The following is a 21,062-nucleotide window of genomic DNA, read 5'->3' on the forward strand; positions in this document are numbered from 1 at the left end:
GGGGAAGGGGGATAGTGGTTTAACTTGACACTGTGACTGGAGTAACTAATTTGCTCAGTCTTACTCTACAAGCCTCTGAGTCTCTGAGTATTTTTCTTTTGTTCTACTGACTTTGGTTTGGAGCAGTTTCCTATGATGATGATGATGATGATGATGATGATGATGATTAGCTTTTTGAGTTAAGGAAATTGCAGTCTTTTTTTCCCTTCATCAGGAATGTTCTGCTGTGTGTGTTTAAACAAAATAAGCTGACCAAGAAAATCTGGGTGTTTAAGAATGCCCTTCTCACCCTACTGTACACTTACCAAGGGCAGTGAACACCTGGAGAATTATTTATCGAGTCTGTTAAGCTGGATGAGAAGAGGGACAAATGGAAGAAGGGGGTGTTGCAAATCAGGGTTCACAGCCCAGCTCCCCTGACCCCCAGGGCTTTCCTGTGATAAAGCAGATTACCATGGCCTGCCAAGCCCACGTCTCCTTGCCTGGAACCCCATTCAAGAAAACACAGACTTCAAGGACTGGTTTATGGTAACTCTTCGAATGGTTAATGAAGGTTGTAAACCAGCAGGGGTGGGCTGTGCTAGTGATTGTCATTTGGGTCAGTCACTGCTGGCTTGTTCTTAAGTCTCTGCTTACAGCTACCATCAAACTCATTTTTCATTATTTATGAGGTAAAAGAGCTCTAGGGTGGGTTTATCACTTTGTCCCTCATGGCATCTAGTCCCCTATCTCCTTTCCACCCCAACCCTACTGTTTTTAAGAAGAGATACTGTTACCAGAGGGGAAGGAGAGGTATGCTGTGCTGACCCTCAGCTTCAGTCTGGAGTAGTCAACCTTGAATTCTGTTCATTGTGTCTTAAGAGTATTTTGGCAGTTTTTTGCCAGTACCATGAAGACTTGGTCCTCCTGGTATCTTCCCTTAGAAATTATTCCCAATAATTTTTCCCACATAAACATATTTTTCAGGACACCAGTGAGAAGCTCAGTTCACAATTTGGATGCTTCTCCCCACCTTACAGATTTATGCAAAAGAACTAAAAAAAAAAGCCTGGGAGAGTAGGTCTTGCTTGACCCATGTGACCGTGTGACCCAGTGGGACAGTTTCAGCAATTATAAAATTTTGCTGTTCCCACATACCCAGCTTTACGAGTTTTCTAGGTTGGGCTCTTTGGGTATATTCGTTTTGTTTTTCCTGACTATAAACCACAGGGGTTTTTTTGTTGATACTCATAAGGGGTTAAACTGGGCACCAGAAGCTGCCTTTGTGTGATGAAGATGTAGGTGGCAGAGTCAGGTCTAAAGGAGAACATGTGTCGTCCTGGCCATTCTCCTAGGACGAGGACTTGCAGAGGCCTGAGGGGGACAGCGGCTTCTGTATGACTGCTACTGTGTTGTGTGACAGGCCTATCAGGAAAAGACCACGTAATGAAATAAAGTCTGTGTAAATTCAGTATGTGGATATGGGACAGAGGTTGGAAGGAAAGGACCAGTGTCTAGAAAGCTTAGGAATTTCTCCCTTTTCTTAGGTGTTCCCCTTGTTGACTTTCTGAACAGCAACAGGCTAATGTCAGATTTAAAATACGAACCCACATCTTTTCCTCATTTGAGTCTATAGGATGGCATCATTTAAAGAATGGCCTTCCCCGTTAGGGTCACATGTCAGAGGAGAGTAGCGTAAGGAACTTGTATTGCCAGGCGTGCACATTAATTCCCAAAGCCTCTACCTCAAGAGACTGGAACATTTAACTTGTTTCCAGGGAGGGCTATGAATAAAGAACCTTCTTTATTGCAGCTTCAGCTTTCAACTGGGGTCGTTGCCTCTAATAGGGAGAGGGCCTTGGAAGTGCAGGAATAGAGACGTCTGTGTGTCCCAGGGCTCCATTTCCTCCTTCAGTCTCCATTACCTTGTCCAAGCTCAGAGTCCTGAAGGCTGCAGGGAATATATTGAGACTGCAGAAAGAGCCATTTTCTAGAGCGTGGGCTTCTCAGAAAGAAACAATGGATTCTAGTGTGGCTCCCAGTCTGGAAAGTCCTGTAGGGATCCGGATGGAGCCGTTTCTTTATCCTGAAAGAAGCTTGCTGTCCTGACCAGGATAGGCTGAGATGTTGGGAGCAGTGCAAAGGGCTTGTCTGTTTGCTGTGGGGTTCAGTTTTGGATGTCGGTCTTTAGCATGGTTTCACAAGGCAGATTCGGTCAGGAGTGAGAGAGCTTCCTGCCAGATGAGCAGTGGAACCTGAGGGCTGGACTTCCCAGTCCCATTCAGACACGAGAGTCTGCGGACTCCAGGAGCAGGAAGCGGCTAGCAGCACAACCCTTTTCTTAGCCAGTCAGCTTGTGCTGCAGTTTTTCTCCATAGCCTAGCTCTTTTCTCCATCACTTGTGTGTTGTGAGGCGGGAGCACAATTGTCACCCAGATCATAGGCTCAGCTAGAGAGTTTGCCAGCTCCTTACTAGAAAATGCGTGCGGGTCTTATTGGACCTTCACTGGGGAAAGGCTGGGGGCCCCTGTCTCCGACCTTCCCTCGTAGGAACCGATCTGGGTGCATGCCCGCCGGCACCTTGACCCTTTAAGGGCGAGGCAGGTATTTATAAGTGGTTATTTTGATGTTGAATTTGAGCCACTAACTCTGTTTAAACTTGTTCCATCGGCAACTGGAAGCTTGAGAATGTGTAGAGCAATAGTGTGTGTTTGCAGTGAGTGCCAGTTCTGGCTGGGCCCAGTGTAAGATCATCAGTGACTGGTTTCTGAGTTTTGTGATTGTTGGACTCTAAAACTCCAAGATGAAAACTATTTTCTCTTGGCTCTTTAAGAGAAAAACACAAGTCAAGGAAATGCCTTTACAGTTTCTCCAGGTCTTTGAACGGCAGCAGAAAACTTGACAGCTACCGCCCAGGCCTGAGCACCTGCAGCTGTGGGGCTGTGCGCGTTCTGACTGTGGCAGTGGACTCTCGGGGTCAAGCACGGTCAAACCAAAACAGACTGTAAGGCAGGGGCTGGACTTTTGCAGCACCTTTAGTTTTCAAAGTCAAAACAGCTGGAGTCTCTAATTAAGGTTATAATGCTAACTATGGCTTAAAAAATGCTTTAGTGAACTACTACGCAGCATTTTTTAGATTGTGTATTGTCCTAGTGTCAGTTTTGTCATGATTTTGGAGAGGCTAGGGAGTAAGGAGGTCATTACAATACTCTGGCAAGTGTACGTCAGAGAGGAACGTTGTGTGAAGGAGCCAAAGGAAACCATTGACTGAATCCTCTCGTGTTAGTGCGGCTGCAGACCCCGTGTAGAAACATCAGGTGTCCCAGAATTGACCCTGCTGTGATCGGAGAGGACAGGTGTTCTTCGATAAGGGTCCCAGCATCACAGGTTAATAATGGTTCTTGGTTTAGGTGACGTTTAGGTATGGGGACAAGCACACACCTCACAAATTTGACCAAGATTTGGGGACGGCCACCTACTGGGGAAGACTGTGTATCCCCAGCCCCTCCCCCGGGATATGATGCATTCGTTTGGGAAATGAGTGGAGAAAACAGGAGGATTGACCCAGTTCTGGTGGGCATTAGGAAACTCTAAGCTATTTACTAGAAAACAGTACAGTGTTTTCCCATGTAACTCGACACTAAGTGATAATCCTGCTCTATTAATTGAGCCTTCAGAAATGTTTAATGCAGGGATTTTTTTTTAAACAACTATTAAGGCTTATTTTACATATAAAATTCACCCATTTCAAGTGTACATTTCAGTTATTTTAGTAAGTTTCCTGAAAGGTGAGGCCATAACCATACTCAGTTTTAGATGTTTTCCATCCCACCCCATGAGATCGTTCATGTCCATTTACATGATAATCCTGTTCCCAGTTCTGGGCAACCACACTTATCTGTCTCTACAAATTTGCCTTTTCTGGGCATCACATCAATGGAATCCTACAAACTGTGGTCTCTTGTAGCTAGCTTTTTCCCTTAGCATATTCTTGAGTTTTATCCATGAGGCCTAACTTGTGTTGGTAGTTTGTTCTTTGAGAGCACTCAGTAGTATTCCATTGATGGATATGCCACATTTTGTCAGCAGGGAATCTTGTAAACTTGGATTTCAGCCTCCTGTGGTCTAAATAGAACCCTCAGAGCACAGGACTCCTGGGCAAGCTGCTGCGTGTATCACGTGAACTGCTTATCAGAACCAGCTTTGCCATCAGGACCTCCACACGAGGAGCCTAAACTGCTGCAGAAATTTTTATAACTTTGCAACTTCTTTTTTATAAGGAACTTTTGTGCTGTCTACACATCAGGACTTTTGAAGCATCTGATAATTTAATGAGTGTGTTTTGAGTGGACACAAAAGCAAAACCATCTGTACTCTGTTGGATATTTTATCCTCCCGAACTGGATGGAGGGGAATCGCCGAACTTTCTGAATACAGTATTGTCTCCGTTACAAAGTTGAATGTGTATTAAAGATTGTGCTGCCTTTGTTGGACGGATCTGGAGAGAAGGACAGCCAGCAGAGGAGGTCGAGAGGAGAAAGGGAGTGCAGCCTGAGGAACGAGAAGCCCCTGAGGGTCTGTGTGTGACTTACCCATCTGCTGGTGTGGATGGTAGAGTGCGGATGGGTGCCTTGCAGCAGCTTCACACCTCCAGCGGGCCTACGTCTTGACTTTCGCCTTTGATCCCTGTTTCACAAGTGTTTAAGAGCTGTTTTTGTTCCTTTTCTCTCCTCTAAGTACACATTATGTGGTAGTTATTAATATGTCTTTGGGGGAGGGGCAGGGCTTTAAAATCGAAGAAAATGATTTTCATAAAAATATCAAAAATGGGGGAAAAGTTACTTTTTAAAAATTTTGCTATACAAACCAAATGGCAGCTGTGGAAAAATCTCAATAAAACGAGAATAAAATGCATTTACTTGCTGGCAATGGTACTGTTTTTCCTAAGGTTGGGTGATTATATATCATCGTACAGGGAATGTATGTGTGGTGTGCATTTGTGAGAGATAAAAAAAAAAAGATTGATTTATTTGCGGGGGGCAGAGGGAGAGAGAATCTCAAGCAGACTCCGAGCTGAGTGCAGAGCCTGACGCAGGGCTTGATCTCACAACCCAGAGATCATGACCTGAGCCAAAACCAAGAGACACTTAACCGACTGGGCCACCCAGGTGCCCCTTGTGAGATTTCTGTCTCAAGATGGACCATGGTTTTAGTTGCATCATTTTCCATTCTAAATAGTGTTATAAAGTAGTAGAAGCATTGGATTTGGAAGTCGTAGACCTGAGCGAATCCCACCTCCAGCACTTTCTTAGTGCCTTCAGCCTGCGCCTTAGTTTATAAAGACACGACACTTCCCTCCTAGGACTGCTGTGAAAATTAGACTGAAGTTAATTTCAAAATATTGCCTGGCACAGGGAAGGTGCTTAATACGTAGAGGCAGTAACGTGCTGTAATGTGTACAGCTTTGAACAAAGGTAGTAACAGGAAATCCTTGGACTGAAAAGGAAATTGGATAGCTGTTACCTTCCTGCCTCGGGGGAAAGCTGACTCCTATCTAGAAAACAAGGAAAGGTTCTGAATCTGCCTTTCAACTAACTACTCAAGTTTGAGAGCCTGCCAGGGACCAAGCACTGTCCTAGGTACCCGGGCTAGTACACGCAGACATCGTCTGTTCTGTTGTCGGGGTGTTTGGTAATTCACAGTTACTCAGTTTACACCTAGCTTGAACCTCCCAGTGATTCTCTGAGGGGCTTTATCATGTGGCAAAAGATCATGGGACCAGACCATAGCCTCTGGGTTTTACTTTGAGTGCAGTTATTTCTTTGCTGCCTTCCTAAACTGAGGGGGGCGGGGGATGAAGATCTGAGCAGACTTGCCTGTGTATAGCTTTCTGAGATACTATAGTTATGTATACACAGGGCCTGAGCTATTCACATCCTTGAAGATGTGAATGTTGTATTCATTCATTTAAAACATTTCATTAAACTTACTTGAGGTAGAATACATCACTACAGAAAAGCAGATACTGTAAACATGCAGTTCCATAAATTCTTGCCAACTTCTCAGTTGGTATAAGGCGTAAGGGTATACTCATTTTAAATCCTCAGAGCACCCATCACAGCCATAAGACATTCAGGGTTTGCTGAATGAACGCGACAGAGGAGGCTGTGCTGGTCATGAAATCACACAGGTAGGTTAAAGCAGCATTGGCTTCATTTGAGTCCAGTTCTTGTTCTAAGCTCTTGCCTTGTCACAAGGCTGTTACAGGCTCATCTCCAAGGCCTTGATAGTATGGAATCCTATTAATTGCTCCTGTTATTAAGGAAGGAGATTGCAAGTTTAAATGAAAGGGGGAGAAACTCATCAAAAATGACTTATGACTTTCTGCCCTGCAACCTCTGGTAACAGAGCCTTCCTAACTGGAAAATAAGGCACTTAGTCACATCTCTGGCCAAAGGAACCAGGAACACATTGGACCTTGTATACAATTTAATATTGTCTTTTTTTTTTTAAGATTTATTTATGAGAGAGAAAGAGTGTGCATGCAAGATGGGGGAGGGGCAGAGGGAGAGAGAATCCCAAGCTGACTTCCAGCTGAGCGTGAAGCCCGGATGCAGGGCTCAATCCCATAACCCTGAGATCATGACCTGAACCAAAATCACAAGTTGGACTCTCAGCCAACTGAGCCACCCAGACGCCCCATTGCCTTTATTTTTTTCAACTAACATTTACTCAATATTTATGTACTAGGACTAACAAAATTAATCAAGATGTGCTCCTTGCTTGGCTCTCCCACTGGAATAGTAGAGCCTAGACAATGGTAACGAAGAGAGATGGCCATATTCTTGAAGAATATCAACTCTCCACCAGTGAGATTTTAGATTCTAAATCCAAAATACTGCTTGTTCTTGGTCCCAAGAGCATGTAAAAAAACTCCAGGGGCAACTGGGTGGCGCAGTCGTGTTAGGTGCCCAACTCTTGGTTTTGGCTCAGGTTGTGATCTCAGGGTCATGAAACCAAGCCCCACATCGGGCCCTGCACTCAGCATGAAGTCGGCTTGAGATTCTCCCTCTGCCCCTCCCGCTCGTGTGCTCTCTAAAACCAATCAATCAATCTTAAAAACGCACATACACACACAACTTCTCTGAAGCTCCCTGCACATGAATGTGTTCTTTGGACTGTGAGATATAGCAAAGACACTTCCTCTATGTCTTTCTCCTCTTTGCAAGCTTTTTATCAGAAGATGTATGGGACTTGCTGAGAGCTGGCCCCTAGTGGTTTGGACCACAGATGTGAAGACGCCTGGCTGTCTCCCCAGAAGGAACTTGGCTTGAGTTCTTATTGCTCAAAACCCCAGCTTGTGTGGGGCTAGGGTGATGGGAGGAGAGCCACTGCCACTCTGTTCTACACTGAAAGCAGTGTCACTTGACCTGAGAAACAAGTATCCAAGACCTCTTCAAGGGCTTAATCAGCACTCAAAAGATATAGGGTAGAGCTCTCTCAAGTGCAGATCCTGGACCTCTGCAGCACAAATCACCCAAGGTATTTGGTAGAAATGAACATTTCCACCTCTTCCTTGACCTACTGAATCAGACACCTCATGGAGGAGGAAGACAAAAATCTTAGTTGAAAACAAGACCTAGAATAACTGATGCACATGTTCCATGCCTTCTAACAGCTTTCACTCTGAACACCTGTAGAGGCAGAAATTGTGGATCAAGATCTGTCTTCAGTTCACCAAGCACCATGCACTGCACAACAGGAAGCTTTGGGTTTGATTAAACTAACAGTATCCAGAGGACAGGAATCATGTTTGCTCTTCACTGATGTTCATATTCACACAACAAATGCAAAATGTCATATTATAACCACAGCCAGGCTAGAAGTCATGAGGAGTAAGTAGGCCACCTTGTTGTGTCTAATTGGCCTTCTTAGATCTCAGCCATCTTCATAACTTCTCAAGAACTCTTTCATAAGGGAAAAACTGCAAAATGTGCTGTTTACCTATAAGTACCAAAACCAGTGAGGTAATTCTCCCAGACCAGAATGGTACCGTCTCCTAAATCCTACTGGGACTATGAGGAGAGGGTGTTAGGTGTCTAAGGTTACGGCCACAGAGAGCACTTAGTTCCAGCAAAAATGGCAGGGTAGGAATCATTACTCACTTGGACAGGAGAAACTGAGATCACAGTTACCCGGCAGAGCACAGCATTTAAGTATGCTAATGTTGGGGGGCACGGGGAGGGGTAGCACACATGAATTATCTGCCCAACTGTATGGTGAGCAGATTGCAAACCACAGGCCAAGCACCTGGGCACGGGGCTTTAAATTCTAGACTACAATACTTCCTGAGCTCTCTGGGACACCTGCGGGCAGGTGCACTGAGGATGTACACAGCAAGTGTGCTTGGTAACGCAATCTAATTGGGGAGTGGATGAAGTGCATTTATTTTCTTTCAGATGTGTTTTTCTTTAAAAAAAAAAAAAAAAAAAGGAAAAAATCCTCCTTTCCAGCACCCAATGTCCACTGGGCTTGGAGGGGTGGAGCCAGGGCCAGCCCCCTAAGAGAAGGTGTAGGAGTAGAAGGCAACGGCATTGGCAGAGTAGTCCATGGGGAGGAGGTGCCCGATGTGCCTGGCCCCGAGGCTGGCCCCACCTAGGGCAGAGGAGTGTTGCAGCTTCATCAGGGTGAAGCTGGAGAAGGAGTTCTGGGCCTGGATCTCTCGGCCCTGGGTCAGCGCCAGAAGGAAACCTGAAGGGAAAGAGGGCAGAGGGCAGAGGGCGGAGGTGAGAGTAGACCAGCACCCTGTGGTCGAGACCAGGAGAAGGTGGGACAAAGACGGAGGGAAAGGAGAGGCCCAAGCCCTGAGGCATTCCTGTGCAGGTCCTCGAGCGGCCCACATGCCAAATCCCTAACAGGCAGGGCACCGGGACATGCGCCCAGTAAGGGCTGTGGGGTACTGGAGCCTGCAGCCACCAGGCACCCAATGCCGGGAACTCCAAGGAAGCAGTGGCGCCTTCCAACTACTTCAGAATGTCTAATGAAAGCACACAGCCACCTGAACTAACGCTGCAAGGGCAAAGAAGACACCTTTTCTCCTTCTGGCTGCAACTGTGTTGACTAGAGATGTCACCACATGCAGGTGAGAAGCCCTCATTTCAAGGGAGATCTTTCTCCAATTTTTAAGAAATGGTGCATAGCTGATAAATTCTTTAAAAAGAACATAGTTTTAAGAGTTCAAGGAAGCTGAGTGAGACCCAGTAAAAGGGCTCCCTGGCAGACTGAAGGCGGAGGGCTATGGCCTGTCCAGGCCTCAGGGCCCAGGTCCCAATTCTTCCCCAGGGCAGGCAGCTTTCCCGGATACCCCCCCTCTACCGCCCACCCCAGGCTCACCTTCCCTCAGCAGCTCCCAGCTCTTCCACACAGAGCCCACACACAGGATGGGGAGGCCCATCTCCCCCTGGAACAAGACCTGGCGGAGAGCAGAAGTGGACACTGGGGGTGACCAAACCTCTCCAGCGCTGAAGTGGGTACTTTCTTAAGACCAGCCCACCCGATTCCTGTTACCCTCCCTCTAGCCAAGGTAGATTGAAGAAAAGGGAGATTCATAAAGCCAAGGGAGAGAACGGAAAGGAAAAAGGGTGAAGCAACAATACAGAGGAAGGAAAGAGAAGGGAGGGAAGTGGACGGAAACGTGTACCACGTTAAAGCAATTTACTCTATAGGAATGCAGGCCGCGGGCCAGCCACAGAGGGGAGGCACTGGACCCCAGAACTTTTCTGTTTTAGAGACTTTATACAGAGTTTTTCTCACACCCTAAGTTCATTTAAAACTGTGCCCCCTTTACAGAGTTTGATGGGAGAGTCTCATCCCTGAGGGGAAAGAGCCAAATCTGGCCTAGCAGCATCCAGGTTTCCTCTCCCACCTCGACTCACCGGGTCAATCTCAGGCAACACTGCCACCACGTGTCTGCCCAGCATCTCCCCAGCCTTCCTGAAGATAAACCGGGAGAGGGCATCTCCCTGCTGGGCACCTGTGGTGGGTGGGGGGGTGTAGTGGTGAGTACCTAGGGAGCTGCCTGTCCTCTGCTATTCCCTCTGTTGCAGGGTAGAAACAGGAGCACCTATAGCTAGTAAAGATCTAAATTAGGAATGGATGCCCACCTCAAGCCTCCAAAGTGGTCTCTCCATCCTTACTGCCCCACCCCCACCAGGTACCCCCAGCAGAGGAGGGATGTCCTGTACCAAGGCGGCTCATTCCAGGCACAGGAGAGAAGCACAGTGGCATCTGGTCTGTACTCCAGCTTACACAGGGTTACCGAGTCTGTTCCTGAAGGTCTCCCACCTCTGCGGACCCTACTTGAGCAACGGGCTGGTGTTCCTGCCCCACCCCCCATCCAACAGTCTGCTGTCGGTCCGCCCCTCCCTAGCTCTGCTCTGAAAGGACCTCAGTCCAGCAAGATCTAAGAGGGGCCTCCAAATGAAGGGAGTATGAACCTTACAGTGGAGAAACAGCACTGTGCAGACAAGCAAGCCCTACGGTTTAGCTTCTCTTGACCCACAACCCACCACGCCGAACCTCTCTACGATCTCCTAGCTCTTCGGGTATTATTAGTTTGTTTTTTTATCTCTTTTAATTACAGATTTGCCCAAAGGACAATTGCTTCAGAAATTTCTCAGAAACAGACATACAACCTGCATAAGCCATGACAACTGTCAAGAAGAGAAACATAGATACTATAAAACAATTGTCAATACAACCCACATGTCCTTCTGGCTCCACCCCAAGGCCTATCAGTACCAAGGTACAAAGAACTGAAGTCACTTGGTCAAAGGGAAATTAGCTTCCGGTTCCCATATGAACCCCATTCCATCCCCCAATTAGGGAAGTCTTTGGGGGAACAAAACCAAATAAAACCCTGCCCCCCCCCACACCGTACCTTCTGCAATTTTCTGGCAAAACCCAGCAAACCGGCATTTATCAAAGTCCCTATACAGGTGGGTGAGGATTCCTAGCCGATCTGGCACCTGAGAGACAGAAAAGGCACAGAGAGTCATCAGAAGCAAAGGAAAATGTGCAGTCTGCCCACCCAAGTTGATCTTCCTGATGTCTGTGTTTGAAAAGCTAGAATAATGTTTGTTTTTTTAAGTTCTAGAGAACACAAGGATTTGAGATTTCTCATTTGAGGGAAGTTCTTTGTTTTCCCCACATGGATTCCATCGCTCCTTACAGATTAGCTTGGATACACACAGCACAGATCTATACGCACCGAAGTGCCTTCTGCAGTTCTTTGAGGTGCTCCTGAAAAGATTTCTTTGGCGAAAAGAATCTAAGGACTACTGCACATTGCAGCTCTCAGAGTCACAGTGCGAACTAGCAAGTTAAAGGCCCTGTGTAAGTTTATTTCAGAAATCTATTCATTTCTCCCAAACTCCTCTGACCACAGAAGTTCCTTCTCTCACCCTAACAAACGGCCTCTGCAGGTCCTGAGGGATGGGCGCTTCCCCAGAGTACACACTAAAATGGGAGAAGGGGGGCTACAATGTGAGCACCTACAGCCATAAGGTAAGCATGTTCCGCACACAATCTCATTTAATCCTTGTAGTGACTTTGTGAGAATGACTAAAGGCTAAAAGAGGGCGTGGGAGACCTACTAGCGGGGTTTAGAACCAATCTGTTGGGTCAGGGTAGTTTAACTGCACCTTCCATAGCAGCCGCTATGGAAAGTCATTTCTCTTCCTGGTCCCTCCCTCCTCCTCACCTTGACCCTGGCCAGAGTTTCTCTGTAATCAATTAATCCCCGAACCTTGAAAATACAGGTCCTACCTTCCAGTATCTCTAATCTCCTTCCTTGAGCCCGTCCCCAGCCATGTAAGTGGCTCCCGTGCAGAGAGGTCTGTCGAATAGACTTATATTCCTTCTCCTCTCCCCTTTTACCTTGGGTTCAGCTAAAAACAGCTGCTTCCTAGTCCACTACAAATAAGCATGGCCCAGACAGAGGAAAGCCCTGGGTAGGAGGTTATACCTCCCCCCAAGAACTCTCCCTGCCCACCTCTTTTTTTTTTTTAATTAGGAGATTTTATTTATTTATTTCAGACAGAGAGAGAGAGCATGAGCGGGGGAAAGTGGCAGAGAGAGAAGCAGGCTTCCCGCTGAGCAGGGAGCCTGATGTAGGGGCTCGTTCCCAGGACCCTGGGATCATGACCTGAGCCGAAGGCAGACACTTAACCGACTGAGCCACCCAGGCGCCCACCATGCCCATCTCTGTAACAGGATCTCCTCCCTGACCCATACAGGCCAGAAGCAGCTCACTGACACACCTGTTCAAGCTTCACCTGCTGTCTCTGAGTACACCGCCTCCTGATCTCACCCTGCACTTCTCACTCCAGCCTGAAATGGCATCTACCTTCATCTCCCAGCAGGGCCTAGCTGCCCAAGAATGAATTCTAGCTAACCACCTGTCCCCAGCCTGCCCACTCCTCATGCCTGACATCCTCTTGGTACGTATCACCCACGTCATTATGAATCCTACCCTCACCTGGAACTTCTCCATCCTCCAGCTCTGACCCACATTCACCTTGACTTCCCTTCGGCTCACCCAGTTCTTCTCCTACATTCACTCCTGCTCAGTATCCCACTGTCCCATCCCAGGTGGGCATGTTTACCAGAGGCAGGGGGAAGTACCTGGAAGTAGTTGAACATCGCCTGTTTGATGTAGCCAATGTCATGAGGAGCCGCCTCTAGGTTGTCAATAGAGTCGAACACTATTTTCACTGCTTGGTGTGCAATCCAGTAGGCTGTGGAGGGCAGAGAGGGCTAAGAAGATGGGCTAATCTCCCCGAGTTCATAGATAAGGAAACTCAGACCTAGACAGGGTAATGACCAGCTTGGGTATTACAGCAAATTAGGTGCCCCAATTTCGACTGTATCTGACCAACCCACAAAGGGAAAGCTAGGGGGAAGACAAGAGGTAAGGCTGGGTCACACCAGCTCCTACCTAAAAATAAAGACAAGGTCAGTCAGCTGTCGCAAAGACCACTGTGGTCACTGCCATGAGCTGGCCCCAAAGGCCCCTATGAAAAGATATACCTGCTACCTATAAAGAGGTCATGCAGGAGGAGTTTCTATGCCCCTTTCCTATTAGCAGACTGGTCCAGCATGTCCTGGCATCTATGGCCTTAACCTTCATAGTGTCATTTCCTCCCCAAGGACTCCAAAAGTCAACACAGGTGGGCAACAACTATTATGCTGAGGCGTGAATCTGAAGCTGGATACACATCACTGCTGCAGACCAAGGGCAGCCACTAGTCCGCAATCTGCATCTCTGTGTTCTCTAAGTCATTATCCTGGACTCAGAGCAACTTTTCAGGAGCTGTCCCCGGAGAGCCCCAAGGGGTTGGTGGCCAAGGGCAGGGGAGAGGAAGATGGGGAGCGGCAGGAAGGGAAGGGTCCGGGGCCTTAAGCCTCAGAGCCAGGCCCAGCTGCCATGAACTCACCTGAGCCCTCGTCCCCCATCATGTGGCCCCAGCCGCCACAGCCGCTCTCAGAGCCGTCAGGGTTGATGAGCCTGCAGTTGGAACCTGTCCCAGAGATGAGCACGATCCCACCTGGGGAAAGGGCACGGGAGGCTCAGTGTGGCCAAGGCCCTGCACGGAGCACACAGCTTCTGACTGACGAAAGAGGAGAGAAACCAGCCCCGGGATCACCACCCAGTCTTGTAGAGAAAACTGAGCCCAGCCAGTTTCCCACCTGAAAGTGGAGGGCCTGCGTCTCAAAGAAGCTCCGATCTACACAGAGCCCTTCTCTGGGAGACGAAGAGGAACATGAGCCTGCCCCCTTGCCCAGCTAAGTGACTACCTGCCTTACTGCGTGCCTATTATGAGCCAGGGATTGTGCTAGACTCTGTTCACACAGTGATACTCATTCAACATCCTAAACCACTTTTGGAACTACAACTGCCTCCATTTCATAGAGGAGGGAACTGAAACTCAAGAGTTCCATAACTTCTCCAAGACGGTACTGCTGACAAAATAGGAGCAGAGATTCAAATGCCAGTCTCAGGATACGAAGGCCTCTTACACTCGCACAGAGCTCTGTCTGTCTTCTTCTTAGCCCTCAGCTGCCCCCCCCAGGCAGCCTCCTCACCACAAGGCCTCTGCAGTGGAGGCTCAGGTCTGACTGAGATACTGTTCTGCCCTCGCACCTTCTGTCCAGTCCCTGCTCCGGCAGGGACTTAAGCCAAGAAAAAGAGCAGGGAGAAGGGGGCAGGGTATGCTCGAGGCTGCCTTCCAGGTATTTCGAGACAAGTTCTGCCAGCTGTAACTAAGGGGCTTTCCCAAGAAAACCAGTTCTCAACCTCACCCCGCCCTCGTCCTCACCATCCTGTGTTGCTGTGGCGATGGAGCCCGCGGCATCGGTGGTGATTAAGTAGCTTTCACTCAGGTGGGGAAATCGGTCCCTCAGCAACTCCGTCAGGATCCTCAGTGCTTCCTCCTGCACCCCACCGCTCAGGGACAGGCCCTAGGCCGCGTGGGATGTGAGTGAGCGGGCAGGGCCCCAGACCCAGCTCCTTTCTCCACCCCCTCCCTGCCTGGTGCCTACCCCTACCCTCCACATCCGGGCATACCCTGCTTATCCAGCTCCAGTCCTCCTTCCGCGCCACCCAGTGACCCACCAGGAGGCTGCTGGCTGCGAGAAGAACCTGGTCTGGGAATGAACCCAGAGTGGGGATTCAATAATGCCAGGTTTGGAGGGCGGGAGGGTCAGCAGTGCCGTCAACGGAAAAGTCAGGCAGAAGAGCAAGCAGAGGAGGTGAGCTTGGTGTGGAATACAGGGGGCTTCACTGTGCCTGCAGAACCTCTCACTGAGGCTACGGCCAGGGGTAGTCGGAGCTACAGCAGCTTGAGAGAAACGTCTGAGCGGAGACTCACAGCTGACGTTTAACGAGTGCTCATAGGTCAGGCTCTACGCTACGCACTTTGGGATGTACCACGTCATTATTCTTTCCCAACAATTGAGGTAGCTACCGTTACTTGCATTTCCCTAATGAGACAGGCTTGGAGGAGGTAAGTAGCCTGCTAAGAGTCTCGCAGATATTGAGTGACAAAACTGGGATTCAAACCAGGGTCTCACTGGCTCTCCAAAGCCCTGGGCTCCCATCCTTGTGGCTTGTGGGTGACAACTGAAGCCATTAGAATGGGTGAGAATATATGTTTCTAGACCAGAGACTAAGCCCTCAAGGCCTTTCACTCTGCAGTCATCAGACTCATCTGGTCAAAATGGCTGTCTGTGTTTCTGCACCTTAATTCCCAGGCTCTACCCCAGACTCACCAAGCTTCGTAGAGGGACCAGAGGATCCACCCCTGCTTCCAGTTTGGCCCTGTTCACCATCTCGTTGATCCTCTCCACACACTTGTCTGTCCCGATTAGCTGGCCCCAATCAAGGGAAAGAGGAGTTACACAGACTTGCATGACCTGTGTTGCCCCAATAGGCTGCTATACTCGGCCCCAGCCACCATCTTAATGGGAGTTACAGAGGATAAAACCACAACCAAACCCACTGGTCTCTCAGTGGGGTCTTTACCCAGTGGTTTGTGCTGAGTCCATCTGCTTCTGCCAGGATCTGCCCATCCTCTGAGAGTAAAAGGACCTTGGATCGTGAGCCTCCCCTACAGAACACAAGGGGGCACTCAGTCTTGCTCAGACAAACCTGCAGGGACAGCTAAGCTTGTGCAGTCCTTGTCACAAGCAGAGCCCAGGGCCATGGTGACAGCTTTGGAAAACCCAATTCCCATTCCCAAGCCCACTTCTGTGGTCTGGTTTGATGTGCTACTGGACTGAAATGTTGCTCCTGCTCAGCTTTCCTCGGGGATGTCCTATTTATCTTGCAAGACCCTACTTCTCTATCACCTAGTCCTTGAAACCCCTGACTCCTGGCCTACCGCCACAGCTCCATTAGTTAAACCACATCAGTGCCCCCACAACTCGTAACGATTCTGGTAAGAGTGTTTAATCGTTTTTCCGTCTGCCTCTCACTACACTACAAACTCCACGGAGCCAAGCTCCAGATCCTTTATCCACCGTCATGCCTGGCACAGGCCAACACTCAGTAAATGTGACTAAAGGGTGTGGCACATGTCTCTGCTTCTTTCACAATAGCTAAAGGCCACCTTTCAAGATCCAGCTCCAGCTACCAAGTTCTTCAAGACACCCTTGGGAGAAACACTGACCAGAGAGGGCAGAGAGAGTTTATACCTACTTAAGCAACCAAATGGTGAAATGCTTATTACTGGGGGAAATGGTAGTTTGGAGGGAGGTCTGTGGTGGTGTGATGTATGTTTCTTCATTGATCAGAACTCTTGCGAATATCAAAAGAGGACACTAAAGACCTGCTGATCAAACTCAAAGATGACAAGAAGTTTCAAGGGGTAGTTAATGCACGAGGCAACAGATTCAATGTCCATAAGCATCTCTTGACAACCTAGAAAAATAGGTCGTATCTTACACATGAATATAAGGGACAAGCGCAAGCTCCTGTACTGATTTTTTAAAAAGTGCAACAGACACAGGACGGGGGAGATCAACCTTAACAAAAGAAAAAAGACATGGGAGTCTGTGAGTCAGCGCGGCACACAAGTAAAACCAATCTCAGATTCAAAAGTAAGTGCCTGGGCTGTGACAAGAGCCACCCTCTCTTATGGCCAGATGTGACACAGAATGACAGAGGGTTCAATCTGGAATGCTGACAAGAACAGGGGTGTCCAGGCATCAGGACAGGCTAGCACTTTGGCTGGCAGCTATTCTAGCTACCAGACCCCTCTGGCAAAGGTCTTTGTCCCCGGCTTCCACCACACTCCCACTCCCCACCCCGAGTCCAGCAACTTCACACCTGACACCTGTTCAGCTAAACTCTCTCCGGGATGCGGAATGAGGAAGAGGAGCTTCTAGATCTAGCGGGGGACGGTGGAGTGGGTCGTTCGTGGGAGAGAGGGGTGTGGTTCCGCCGTGAAACATAAAGGACCCCCCGCCCCGGGTGTGGCCGTGCACACGCAGAGTCCCCGCAAGCGCTCGGGCACTGCCGCGCGTGCACACACCCCTCCTCCGCAAGACCCCGCAGCTCAGAAGCCCAAAGTGGCCGGCCCCTAAGGTGGGAGGTCACCAGCCTGCCAGCCTGGCCATAGGCTTCCTTCCTTTCGCCCTCCTGCCGCTTCCAAGCCGCCCCTCCCGGGTTCCCTCCGCTGAGCCGCACTCACCCCTCCACACCCCCGTACAGTGCGGCCATGGCCGTGCTTCCGCCGCCGCAGATCCCGCAGTTTGCTTCTCCCCCGCCCGCTCGGCGCCGCCCCCCGGTCACATGAATGCCCGCGCCGTCCCGCTGACTCGCGACAGCGTGTGCGCGGGGCGGGGCGCCGCTAGCCCCAGGCCGGGGCTGAGCGAGACTCGTGGGCTGGGCGAGCGCGGTCCTCAGCGGCTCCTCCGGACGCCTCCCCACCTCCTGGACCTGCCTCCGGAGATGGATACCCGAGCCAAGCCGAGGAGCCAGAGAGGGGTGTCGGCTCCCACCCACTGGACAAGTTCCTGCCCTGCCCAAACCCACCAGCGCCCGGAAGTTGCTGACAGCTCCGTCCCCCGCGTGCGCACTGCTTATGAGCCACGTAGACTGAGGGTGACCGGCGCGGAGAGGCGGCCCCGGGCAGTCCGGGGCAAGGGTTTGGGGGGGCACCTTAAAAATGAGGCTGTGCAGGCCGCCTGGGCGGCTCCATCGGTTAAGGGTCTGCCTTCGCCTCAGGTCATGCTCCCAGGGTCCTGGGATCCCGCTCCACATCGGGCTCCCTGCTCGGTGGGGAGCTAGCTTCTCCCTCTCCCTCCCGCTTCTCCTGCTTGTGCTCTCTCTCCCTGTCAAATAAATAAAATCTTAAAAAAAAAAAATGAGACTGCCCAACCCAGCACCTGCCTGGCCATAGCAAAAGTCATACTTTTGTGTACACAAACACCACGCAGACTTCGCGCCGCACTTGTGCCGAGTATGGGTAATCAGCAGTAACTAGAATTGGGCCAGGAAAGGAGAAAAGCCCTGAGGCTGTCCTTGCAACCAGAGAAGGGGGCGGTCAGCTTTTAGCACCCGCTCAGTTCAATTCTTTGGGCAGGGTATCCGCGGGGACACAGACTAGAAACCTTTTGTTGCCCTCCACCCACCATCCCACTCGCCTTCCACAGGATTGGGAAAAGGGAAAGGGAGCGAGAAGGAGGGGGGAAATACTAGCCAGGGTCTGGAACCAGGAGGGGGCTCCTGTGAGCCTCCGTGGGTTGCTCCAGGCTGTTGCCGGCCCACGGTGGGGCAGCTTGCCAGGCCAGGAGGGAGGTCAGCTGCCCTTGGCATCTCTTCAGGAACTTCAGCCTTCGGGACCAGTCCTTCACAGGGCAGTTCTCAAACTGGCCTGGTCCCTGCTCTGCCTGCTCCCCATCCCTGGAGGTACCTTCTGTCTTATTTTAGAGACACCCTGCACTAGTAGCTTCTTTCCCTGATAGCCAATTGGGTCTGGTTATGTTTTGGTGTGAACCTTTGGCATATATGTGCTCTTTTAGACTGGAAGAGAGGAGTCTTTACCACATGACTTACTTATTTGGGACGTTGAAACACTACAATGTAACCCTCAAGAGTAGTTGAAAAGTAAATCACTACAGTCATAGAAAATATCAGAGAGAGGGGCAGGATTTTTTTTTTTTTTTTAATGCCCACCTGTGTCATTTACATCTGCAGAACATCCGAGCTGGAAGGTGCTTAATCCAACACATGGTTTTAGAATAATGGAGCTCATTGATTCTGGTAGGCTTAAACTGGGCAGGATTTTTGGAGGCGATTGTAGGTGGATTTTGAAAGGACTGTGCCTTTTTGCACACTAGGGCAGTGAGCCCTGGGACCTGTATGTATGGTAGTTTCCCTTTGTACTGCTTGTTTAGAAAAGGAAGCAAAAGAGAAAGTGCCCAGATTCAAAGACACGGACTGAGTTCACCATTTACTAGCCGAGGACCTTGGGTGAATTACACACAGTCGCTGCAGCAGCTGCTTCTTATCTACAAAATGGAAATGATAAACGTCCACCTACCCAGACTAACACAGGATTTAAATATCATAAGAATTTTGGAAACCTTAAAGTACTGCGCAGATTGTAACTAATTTTCACTTACGTTACTAATTACCCTGTGCTGTCCAGCACAGTAGCCACGTGGGACTACTGAACACTTGAAATGTGGCTAGCACACTTGAGCTTGTAAAATACAGGATTGCAAAATAAGCTAACAGCAGCCTTGAAAACTCCCTGAACGGACAAAATCAGTCGTCATATACACAAGGCTTAACTTAGCTTCTTTTGCAAGACTAACTTGACCTGGGTTATTTGCTGCTTAGGCCTCTAGAAATCATAAGCACAACTTGAACTGTCCCAAGGTTCATAAGAGGTAACCACTGGCCATTTCCCTATCATTTAAGAAAATTTTAATACTGTAACTGTACAGGCTGCTTTTAGGCAAATGGGCTTGAGCAATGGTATGAAGAAAGGGCCCACAGCGACCACTTGGCTGAAGACAGACAGGCTGACCATAGGCCCTAACTGACCAATGAGCTACTTAAAACCAGGCACAGTTACCAAAAAGGGGAGAATTCCATATGTTGCCAAACCTCTTCACCTTCCCTCTTTAAAAACAGCCCCAACTCACTGCCTCACTGCAGAGAGCCTCCCCTCTGCTGTCCCGCTGCCGTTCCCTTGTGGTGTATTCAATATCTGCCACAGGTGAGTTCCTTCATGTCCCTCCCAACCAGCTTCCACCAGATCCTCGCCCGCCATCTGATTGAGAGATGCCCTATTTAGACACCACAATAACCAATCGCAGTAAAGAATAAACAGTCACAGTCTTGTCACTAAATAAGCTGTTTTATAACGATACTATCTCTGAGCCTCATTCCATGTTTTGGCTTGAGTGCTCCTGGTTTGCAAACTGTACTTTTGGTGTGTGCGCAGTAAACTTGTATTAATTACTACTTCAGTGATTCATTGGTTTTACTTCTGTTATTTCTGAACTTTTAACAGTGTTGTCCATTATAGTTCTCTAAAGCTCTTTCGTGTACTTTTATCTTGTTTGATTATTTTTTTAAAGATTTCATTTATTTATTTTTGAAAGGTGGGGAGGGGCGGAGGGAGAGGATCCCAAGCCAACTCCTCCCCGAGCACAGAGCCCAAGGAGGGGCTCCATCTCACAGCCCTGAGATCGTGACCAGAGCCGAAACCAAGAGTTGGGCACTCAACCAACCAAGCCACCCAGGTGCCTCCTTGTTTGATTATTTTAACAACCCCATGAAAATATCAGAGATTTTTAACCACTTATTACAGGTGGGGAAGCTGAGGCTCTGAAACCAAAGCAATTAGCCGAGGCTCACACAGATACATGTTCCTCCCTGTGGCTGTGCTAGGTACAGGAGGAAATAAAGATGTTGCAATATATATACAAGGGTTAACTTCTACTTAGCTTTGTAGAAGTTTAATAGCCCCTTTCACTGGGCTTGCCACATCCCAACAGCTGCCTCTGTGATGCTCATGTGGCTGGTAAAGTCCTCTTCTGCGAGTCACAGTCTTGTTCTTTGTCCCCGTGGCTCCAGGGAGGCCAGATTTCCACTGGGGGCGGGGCAGGCAAGAGGAACAGCAGGAAAATACCTTCCTTCCCAAATCCACTCGATTGTGGGTCAGAGAACTTTGGGACCCAAGGTCTTCAACAGGTTATGTTGACCTGGTTCATGAAAGCACAACCACATCTGTTTTTGCTCATTGTACTTCCAGGGCTAACCTCGGTCCAGGCACCTGAGAGGAGGTCCATAAGTAGTTTTTGGGAGTGCTTATAAACCATAAAGCACTGTATCACAGTCACGAGAGGTAGTAAATGCCCCACCGTGAACTAAAGAGGGGAGCAAGCAGATTCTGTAGCAGAGACAATTTGCAGAACAGATTTGGAGAAAACAGTAGGGAAACTGGCCTGGGGAAGCAAGAGTTGGAGAAGTAATCAAGGGGCCTCAAAAGGATCCAGCCCTAATC

General features: G+C 49.1%; 1 protein-coding gene across 3 annotated transcripts; it reads right to left on the reverse strand.

The window, feature by feature from the left end:
• Nucleotides 1–4,067: 4,067 nt before the first annotated feature.
• NAGK (N-acetylglucosamine kinase) lies at nucleotides 4,068–17,569 on the reverse strand. 3 transcript variants are annotated; one of them, XM_025868448.2, is made up of 10 exons: nucleotides 17,232–17,566; nucleotides 15,563–15,647; nucleotides 15,310–15,408; nucleotides 14,358–14,499; nucleotides 13,476–13,586; nucleotides 12,664–12,776; nucleotides 10,919–11,006; nucleotides 9,915–10,012; nucleotides 9,373–9,451; nucleotides 8,457–8,730 (listed from the first exon to the last, which is right to left on the reverse strand). In XM_025868448.2, exons 1-10 carry the CDS (start codon nucleotides 17,258–17,260, stop codon nucleotides 8,540–8,542), a joined length of 1,035 nt encoding a protein of 344 aa, XP_025724233.1. In that variant the 5' UTR covers nucleotides 17,261–17,566; the 3' UTR covers nucleotides 8,457–8,539. The 3 variants fall into 3 exon arrangements, with proteins under 3 accessions (XP_025724231.1, XP_025724233.1, XP_073753658.1); XM_025868446.2 differs by lacking the exon at nucleotides 9,915–10,012 and having other exon boundaries at nucleotides 4,068–8,730; nucleotides 17,232–17,569; XM_073897557.1 differs by lacking the exon at nucleotides 15,563–15,647.
• Nucleotides 17,570–21,062: the final 3,493 nt, after the last annotated feature.

This window comes from Callorhinus ursinus, unplaced genomic scaffold, assembly GCF_003265705.2.
Source record: "Callorhinus ursinus isolate GAN/ISIS: 27379988/994484 unplaced genomic scaffold, GSC_fseal_2.0 scaffold10, whole genome shotgun sequence".
Classification (NCBI taxonomy): domain Eukaryota; kingdom Metazoa; phylum Chordata; class Mammalia; order Carnivora; family Otariidae; genus Callorhinus; species Callorhinus ursinus.

Bases quoted from the DNA above. Each gene is read 5' to 3' on its own strand.
- NAGK (XM_025868448.2), bottom strand. From the start codon at position 17,260: ATGGCCGCACTGTACGGGGGTGTGGAGGG. The intron at 14,500-15,309 runs GTGAGTCTGGGG...CACGCGGCCTAG, and splicing joins TGGTCCCTCTACGAAGCTTG to GGCCTGTCCCTGAGCGGTGG. The intron at 8,731-9,372 runs GTGAGCCTGGGG...CTTTCCCTTCAG, and splicing joins CTGGGAGCTGCTGAGGGAAG to GTTTCCTTCTGGCGCTGACC.